The sequence below is a fragment of the Sapajus apella genome, unplaced genomic scaffold, assembly GCF_009761245.1.
Source record: "Sapajus apella isolate SASKATOON/1434 unplaced genomic scaffold, GSC_monkey_1.0 scaffold62, whole genome shotgun sequence".
Lineage (NCBI taxonomy): Eukaryota > Metazoa > Chordata > Mammalia > Primates > Cebidae > Sapajus > Sapajus apella.
Window position 1 is genome coordinate 17,619,923 of NW_022437002.1, and position 8,925 is coordinate 17,628,847.

The 8,925-nt window shown below is 46.7% G+C and overlaps 1 protein-coding gene and 1 non-coding gene across 5 annotated transcripts in view; one reads left to right on the plus strand and one right to left on the minus strand.

Moving 5' to 3' along the window:
• Positions 1-4,321, plus strand: part of AKR1A1 (aldo-keto reductase family 1 member A1) — an 18,947-nt gene extending 14,626 nt beyond the window's left edge. For all 4 annotated transcript variants that reach the window (XM_032247404.1, XM_032247403.1, XM_032247405.1 and 1 more), the window contains 7 exons: positions 1,197-1,316; positions 1,495-1,646; positions 2,297-2,492; positions 2,802-3,001; positions 3,207-3,279; positions 3,421-3,507; positions 4,167-4,321. In XM_032247404.1, the coding sequence (XP_032103295.1) occupies positions 1,197-1,316; positions 1,495-1,646; positions 2,297-2,492; positions 2,802-3,001; positions 3,207-3,279; positions 3,421-3,507; positions 4,167-4,232 (894 nt within the window). In that variant the 3' untranslated portion in view covers positions 4,233-4,321. The remainder of the gene's footprint in view (positions 1-1,196; positions 1,317-1,494; positions 1,647-2,296; positions 2,493-2,801; positions 3,002-3,206; positions 3,280-3,420; positions 3,508-4,166) is intronic.
• A 3,267-nt stretch (positions 4,322-7,588) lies between these two features.
• LOC116529660 lies at positions 7,589-7,729 on the minus strand. The gene has a single exon (XR_004259591.1). It is a non-coding gene; the product is annotated as a U4 spliceosomal RNA (small nuclear RNA).
• Positions 7,730-8,925: the final 1,196 nt, after the last annotated feature.

Here is an 8,925-nt window from a genome sequence, read left to right on the forward strand (position 1 = left end):
GAGTTTCACTCTTGTTACCCAGGCTGGAGTGCAATGGCGCGATCTCAGCTCACCGCAACCTCCGCCTCCTGGGTTCAGGCAATTCTCCTGCCCCAGCCTCCTGAGTAGCTGGGATTACAGGCACGCGCCACCATGCCCAGCTAATTTTTTGTATTTTTAGTAGAGACGGGGTTTCACCATGTTGACCAGGATGGTCTCGATCTCTTGACCTCGTGATCCACCCGCCTCGGCCTCCCAAAGTGCTGGGATTACAGGCTTGAGCCACCGCGCCCGGCCAATTTTTGCATTTTCAATAGAGACAGGGTTTCACCATGTTGGCCAGGCTGGTCTTGAACTTCTGACCTCAGGAGATCCACCTGCCTCTGCCTCCCAAAGTGCTGGGATTATAGGCGTGAGCCACCATGCCTGGCCTTAATTTTTTTTTAAAAAAGAGGTGGAGTCTTGCTATGTTGACCAGGCTGGTCTTGAACTCTTGGCCTCAAGCAGTCTTCCCATGTTGGCCTCCCAAAGTGCTAGAATTACAGGTGTGAGCCACTGTGCTCAGCCTGAAAAAAATATTTACTAAAGCCCTGTTTATGGTAGATGGTGGGAAAATATTATTAGTTTTTGCTAGACATTGCCGAGATGGCTTGGGTAGGAAGGCATCTTAGAGACTGGTTGGGGTAGGGGCAGGGCAAAGGGTTTAGGGCCTCTGAATAGGCTCCTGGTCCCTTAGACTGAAACCATCTTCCTTTTTTTTTTTTTTTCTTTTTTTTTGAAATGGAATTTCGCTCTCATTGCCCAGGCTGGAGTGCAGTGGCATGATCCCAGCTTACTACCACTTCCACCTCTTAGGTTCGAGCAATTCTCTTGCCTCAGCCTCCCAAGTAGCTGGGATTACAGGCGCATGCCACCACACCCAGCTAATTTTGTATTTTTAGTAGAGACAGGGTTTCCCCATGTTGGTCAGGCCGACTTCAATTGGCCAGGCTGGTTTCAAACTCCTGACCTCAGGTGATGTGCCCGCCTCAGCCTCCCAAAGTGCTGGGATTACAGGCATGAACCACCATGTCCAACCCATCTTTCATCTTTCACCTCCACTGCATGGAGTGCCCTGTTATATTTCTGACCCACCTCCTCCGGTACTGACCTTGGGGTGACGACATTAGAATGCTGAAACCAACAAAGCTGAAACCTCTGCTTCTTTGACCTGGCAGGTAAAAGCAGCTATTAAGTATGCCCTTAGTGTAGGCTACCGCCACATTGACTGTGCTGCTATCTACGGCAATGAGCCTGAGATTGGGGAAGCCCTGAAGGAGGACGTGGGACCAGGCAAGGTAAGGACTGGGGTTGTCAAGAGAGGTGGAATAAAAGAATTCAGAAGCTGAAGCTGGGGCTGGGGTCCAGCTGCAGGGAATCTGGCATCAGCTTCCCTCCAGTTCCTCTCTGAGTTGAGGGTGGGTGAGACCAGGTGCTGGTGGCTCTCCTCACTGTGGGCCCTGCACCCTGCACTAGGCAGTGCCTCGGGAGGAGCTGTTTGTGACATCCAAGCTGTGGAACACCAAACACCACCGCAAAGATGTGGAGCCTGCCCTCCGGAAGACTCTGGCTGACCTTCAGCTGGAATATCTGGACCTATACCTGATGCACTGGCCTTATGCCTTCGAGTGAGCCTTCCCAGAGCCTCATCTGGGGAATCAGGGTGGAGCAGGATGGTGTTAGTAACTTACTATAAGTCACAGCAGCAAAGCAGGATAGGAACACTCTTCTCCGTGGCAAGCCGAGGAACTTGACATGGAATCTGAGCCTCTTCTGCTACAGCAGCTTAGTGGAACTATAGGAGTTTAACTCTAGAAAAAGGAAGAGAGCCTCACATGGCATGTACCCTAGGGTGTATGCCTGTAACTCTCCTGCTCCATTTATTCATTCAGGAAAGGTGCTGACCTTTCTGTTGAGCACCTGGAGTTACAGTAATAAGTAAGTCTCAGCAGAGGATGTGAGAAGAGCCCAACATTAGTGCTGTGTCCTGTGCTGGAAAAAGGGCGGAAGGGTGGATAACTCTCTGAGGACGAGTTAAGGAAGACTTCCCAGAGGAGAGGAGATATCTGGGTCTAGGAAGAGGAGGGGGCATAGGCATTACATATAGACTTAACACTTGGGTTACAATCTGTAAGGATGAAAAAGCATGGCTTTTAAAAAATTCTTGCCCTTTTGTCCTCTCTGGGATTGCAGTTTGGGACATAGAGTGGCTGGATGGGAAGTCAGGGCAGAAACCTGGCATTTGTGTCCACACTTAGTGGGGCTGTCTCTCACTCAGGCGGGGAGACAATCCCTTCCCCAAGAATGCTGATGGGACTATACGCTATGACTCCACCCACTACAAGGAGACTTGGAAGGCTCTGGAGGCACTGGTAGCTAAGGGGCTGGTGCGAGCGCTGGGCCTGTCCAACTTCAACAGTCGGCAGATTGATGACATACTCAGTGTGGCTTCCGTGCGTCCAGCTGTCTTGCAGGTAAGGACAGCAAGCAGATGAGTGGTTAAGGGTTGTGTGCTCAAGAGCATGAGTGAGCAAATGATGGATTTGCTTAATGGAGATGGCTAGCAAGTTGTCAGAGTGTTGGTGCAGAAGTCCACTGCATAAAGGTGGGCATTGAAGCACTGGGAGAAAATGAAATTGCTGATGGGAAACAGAAAAGCAGGCTGAGGGGAAGTGGGGACGTGGGGGTCAGCAATAGGGGGCTGGTCCAGACATGCATGTCTGGGATGGAACAGGCAAACTGGGTGTGACTGCTTCATGGTGATGGGTTATTCCTTGGCTCAGGTGGAATGCCACCCATACTTGGCTCAGAATGAGCTAATTGCCCACTGCCAAGAACGTGGCCTGGAGGTAACTGCTTATAGCCCTTTGGGCTCCTCTGATCGTGCATGGCGTGATCCTAATGAACCTGTCCTGCTGGAGGAACCAGTAGTCCTGGCATTGGCTGAAAAGTATGGCCGATCTCCAGCTCAGATCTTGCTCAGGTATGGGGCAGTCTTAGGGTTGGGAGGCAAGGGTTAAGGGATTTCTTATTTCAGTGTCTGGGTGAGGAGGGAGGCCACTCTAGGCATATTCCCCATTTCAATGGGGCTCAGGTGCTCCAGGAGCTTAGGGAAGGCTGGATGGAGAACAAAATGATGTTTATGAATAATGATCCCTTTTCCTCATCTACCTAAATCCCCAACTTAGGTGGCAGGTCCAGCGAAAAGTGATCTGCATCCCCAAAAGTATCACTCCTTCTCGAATCCTTCAGAACATCAAGGTACTTGGAATGGTTCTGTCTTCTTCAGCTCTTTGGGATATTTTCTTGGCCCTGACTCTGCCTGGCTAAAAAGGCAGTGTTGTGGAACCCCAGCTTCTGCTCACAAGACTGGCTTTCCTGAACCGCCCCCCTCCTCCTCAGGTGTTTGACTTCACCTTTAGCCCGGAAGAGATGAAGCAGCTAAATGCCCTGAACAAAAATTGGCGATATATTGTGCCTATGCTTACGGTAAGGACGTATCAGTCCGCTAGACTTGGGGCACGTGAAATTTGGGGTGGGATTCTGGCCCAAGTGTGACCTCAGACTTGCTGGTTGTGAAAGGAACACAATGTTGTGGGTGGGATTGCTATGCTGGTCATAGTGCACTCATTTCTCTTCATTGAGCTCAGGGAAGCAGTATGGCTCAGGGATAAGGCATATAACCTGTGAGTCCCAGTCCTGCTTCTTGATATCTTGTAACCCAGAGCAAGTTACTAAACTTCTCCAAGCCTCAGCTTCCCATATGTAATATAAGCCCGATTCCTGACATATAGTAGATTCTCAGTAAATGATATGAGGAGAGCCCAGAAGGCATTGTTGACCTCGGGCAAGAGGTTGGGTTGGGAGGAAAGTCTGCTGTACTTAGGGAAATAAATGGTTCCTGGCCTCTTGATCTCAGTTGAGACTGCAAACTCTTAGGAGCAGGGGCAGCTACATGTCAGGCTATAGGTTTGGTGCTGGAATGCTGTTGACACTGTGGTCTTCTCTGAGATGGGGATCCAGGCCACTGCCATCTGATACAGTGCTGTACACAGACAAGTTTGTTTAGGAAGATTTGGGGAAGACGCCTGGAGTCTTTGGAATGGTAGCTCCTGTTGATGGAGTAATCTATCTGTCTCTCTTTCCAGGTGGATGGGAAAAGAGTTCCAAGGGATGCAGGGCATCCTCTGTACCCCTTTAATGACCCATACTGAGACCACAGCTTCTTGGCCTTCCTTCCAGCTCTCCAGCTAATGAGGTCCTGCCACAACAGAAAGAGTTAATAAAGCCATGAGAACATCCACATTGCTTGCTTGTCTTTGCTTGGTCAGGCCTGGGATGGAGGCTGCTTCCCCCAGGGATGACAGACCTAGGGCTGCTGGATGTGACCTGCCCTTGAAGCCCAAACATACATGTCACAGGTTCTGAAGGAACCTGTGAGGTGGCTAATTCTGTATCCTTGCATTAGGCAAATTGGGAAGTACCACCATCTAGTGGCAAATCTTAAGTATTGCATGCTTCCGGGGAGTCTTACCAAGAATGCCTCTAATTGGTTACGTCAGGAATGAGCTATCATGGCAATGATTGTCTTTTGGTTTCAAGGCAGTGCTGGACCTGGGCCTTGAGTTCCCATCCCCCTGTCCTGATCAGTGCCTAGGATTAGGAATATGAAGAGTCCAAACAACTTACATTCAGAAGTTAGGGGATCCCAGCTTGCAAAATCACAAAAGGTGGGGATGGGCTTTTTCGGTCAGACACTATAGTCAATGTGCATAAGTGACCTGCAGGAGGCAGAGTCCAGCCCAGACCTTGTCACTCAGCCCTTAAGGCCCATCTTATGCACTTTTTATTAGTGGCCACCAGAGGACACTGAAAACAGGTTGTAGGAAGATTTTTGGCAAATCTCTCTAAACTCCAGTCACACAAAGCTCAGTTTACTTTCCCAAACCATTGCTCCTCATTCAAGAGGTATTTATTGGGTACTTATGGGTTAGGCATGATGCTAGGCCCCAGGGATATAGCTATAACCAAGACATACAAGTCCCTACAGCCTACTTGAGGAGACAGACTAATTGCATAATTAGTTTAATTACAGTTGGAAGAAGTGTTATGAAGAAGTGTAGGGTGAGAAGCCTACTTATTTAATCAGCTAAGATCTGAAGATGAATAGGGATTAACTAGTTAAAGGAGATAAGAGTGGGAACAGCATTTCAGACAAATTGGACAGCTTAGGGAAAAGTCTTGAAACTGGAAGAAGCTGCTAGAAAAACCTAAGGAAGACTTGTATTGACAGCAACTAAAAGTGAGTGAGGGGAACCTGGCAGTACAGGTAATGGCATAAAACAATGCTGGAAGCTAGGCGGGGTGGCTTATGCCTGTAATCCCAGCACTTTAGGAGACCGAGGTGGGCGGATCACCTGAGGTCAGGAGTTTGAGACCAGCCTGACCAACATGGAGAAACCCTGTCTCTACTAAATATACAAAATTAGCCAGGTTTGGTGGCGTATGCTTGTAATCCCAGCTACTTGGGAGACTGAGGCAGGAGAATTGCTTGAACCCTGGAGGTGGAAGTTGCAGTGAGCCGACATCTACAGTGGCCTTTTAGACTGGCTTTGATGGAACTCTGTTCCACAAGGACTGTCAGAGAAAACTTTTTTTGTTTTTTTTTGAGATAGGGTTTTCCTCTTGTTGCCCAGGTTGGAGTGCAGTGGCACAATCTTGGCTCACCGTAACTGCTGCCTTCCGGTTTCAAGCAATTCTCTTGTCTCAGCCTCCCAAGCAGCTGGGATTATAGGCGCCTGTCACCATGCTCAGCTAATTTAGTATTTTTAGTAGAGATGGGATTTCACTATGTTGGCCAGGCTAGTCTCAAACTCCTAACCTTGTGATCTACCCACTTCAGCCTCCCAAAGCAGTGGGATTACAAGTATGAGCCACTGTGCCCAACCAGAGACCTTTTAAAGCCAAGCTCAGCCATGGGGTTGTATCCTCAAATACCTCTGAGTTGGGTGACCCTCTCCTCTCAAGGTCCCAAGATAAACTTGGAACTCCTAGGCCTGTTAGAAAGTGACATTCTTTACTGACCACAGGTCAGGAACCCTGTACAGGGACTCTGTAGGCAAGGGTATGAAGCTAGTTTTTTTCCCAAAAAAATTTTTTCAGCTCTGCAAGTCCAGCTCAACTGCTTAAATGGAAGCATACCCTTCCTGTCAAAGCCTTGGTAAAACAACCAGTTTCTCCAAATGCATCCTGTTACAAAAGAAAATGGATACTTATTGCAGTGATGCAAACAACTATATTACCACAAGTTAAGAATACTCACAGTTTCCAAATTCTAGAGGAACAAGGCAAAGAGAAACAAACATGCTCCAGATTTTGTTCACAAGAGTATACATACCTAAGCTGGGCACGGTGGCTCACACCTGTAATCCCAGCACTTCGGTAGGCCAAGGTAGGCGGATCAAGAGGTCAAGAGATCAAGACCATCCTGGCCAATATGATAAAACCCTGTCTCTACTAAAAATACAAAAATTAGTTGGGCATGGTGGCGTGTGCCTGTAGTCCTAGCTACTCAGGAGACTGACGCAGGAGAATTGCTTGAACTGGGAGGTGGAGTTTGCAGTGAGCCAAGATCATGCCACTGCACTCCAGCCTGGGCAACAAGAGCAAAAATACCATCTGAAAAGAAAAAAAAAAGAGTATAGCTAACTCAAATTATTAAAGGCCATAAATAATTCAAAATGAGTTTCCTTGACTCTGAAAAACAAAACAAAGACAGCAATATTCCAAGCAAAAGTTAAAAAGCTTTCTTCAGTTTCCTGAGTACATTCAGTTAACTCTTGCTTTGCTTGATATTTGTGAACATTTTAGCTCTTAATGAGTCCTGTATGTTTTTCCTTTATTCCAATGTTACACTCTCCAAAGTTATCAGAAACCTGTATTTGATCCGGGCGCGGTGGCTCACGCCTGTAATCCCAGCACTTTGGGAGGCCGAGGCGGGTGGATCACGAGGTCAGGAGATCGAGACCATCCTGGTCAACATGGTGAAACCCCGTCTCTACTAAAAATACAAAAAATCAGCTGGGCCTGGTGGCGCGTGCCTGTAATCCCAGCTACTCAGGAGGCTGAGGCAGGAGAATTGCCTGAACCCAGGAGGCGGAGGTTGCGGTGAGCCGAGATCGCGCCATTGCACTCCAGCCTGGGTAACAAGAGCGAAACTCCGTTTCAAAAAAAAAAAAAAAAGAAACCTGTATTTGAAAGCACCTGTCAAAGTTCTGTAGCTTATTATAAACAATGTTTTGAAAAGGATTAAAACAAAATAATTGTCTATGAATAACAAAACGTTCAGGGTAGTTACAGTTAGAAGCACAATTGACAAAGTTTGATTATCTCCATGGTTTACAAAAACTTAACAACTTTAATTATGATTGATAGCATATACTCAGACATTAGAATTTTAGAAATTCCATACAATTTTGGAACATATGTTATTATTATTCAAAATATAACCTAAAGAAGACTGAACACAGTTCCATGTACCTAAACATTTCTATTTTTTTTTCTTATGCAGTCCCCATAGAGACTGTCAAAAATTGCCATTGTGGACTATATTTCAAGTTGTCATGGTGGGGTATTGGGAAAAGTTTTCAATTAGCAATAATCATGCCTTGGATAAACCTCATTGGCTACGATACTGCCACTGTGCAAAGCATACCTAAACATTTCAAATAATCCTGTTTACCTCTCTTTTCTGGACACTCCAGGGGCTCCTCCAAAGTATTCGAAACCCAGGTGTCAGGAAAGACAATTTTGAAACTGAAGCTTGATTTTTGGAAAGTCTGCTAAATATGTTAGAGGCTTAAAACACTTGATGTTATGAACTAGAATTCCAGACTACCATAAATTATTTAGTTTGCCAAAATAATGAGTCAGAAACATAAAAAGGAAAAAAAATCTTTTATAACCCTTTACAAATTTTGCCAAAGAGCAGACTAATGCCTTGAGTACCTTGTTGTGCTTTTATTTCAATGCTCAATTTACAGAAAAATCATATAATACCCTTTTGAATTTAGTCAAAATAATGACCTTTTTTTTTTTTTTTTTTTGAGACGGGGTTTCGCTCTTGTTACCCAGGCTGGAGTGCAATGGCACGATCTCGGCTCACCGCAACCTCCGCCTCCTGGGTTCAGGCAATTCTCCTGCCTCAGCCTCCTGAGTAGCTGGGATTACAGGCACGCACCACCATGCCCAGCTGATTTTTTTATTTTATTTTTAGTAGAGACGGGGTTTCACCATGTTAACCAGGATGGTCTTGATCTCTTGACTTCGTGATCCACCCGCCTCGGCCTCCCAAAGTGCTGGGATTACAGGCTTGAGCCACCGCGCCCGGCCCAATAATGATCTTTAGAATTTAGTCAGTTTTGTTTTTCAGTGTCAAGGAAATATTTTGACTATTTACGGCCTTTAACAAATTGAGTAAGGTACTTAAAAAAAAAAAAGAAAAAGAAAAAAAAACCCGGGAGCAGTGGCTCACGCCTGTAATCCTAGCACTTTGGGAGGCTGAGGTGGGTGGATCACCTGAGGTCAGGAGTTCATGACCAGCCTGGCCATCATGGTGAAACCCCATCTTTAAAAAAAAAAAAAAATTGGCCGGGCACGGTGGCTCAAGCCTGTAATCCCAGCACTTGGGGAGGCCAAGGCGGGTGGATCACGAGGTCAAGAGATCGAGACCATCCTGGTCAACATGGTGAAACCCCGTCTCTACTAAAAATACAAAAAATTAGCTGGGCATGGTGGCACGTGCCTGTAATCCCAGCCACTCAGAAGTCTGAGGCAGGAGAATTGCCTGAACCCAGGAGGTGGAGGTTGCGGTGAGCCAAGATCGCGCCATTGCACTCCAGCCTGGGT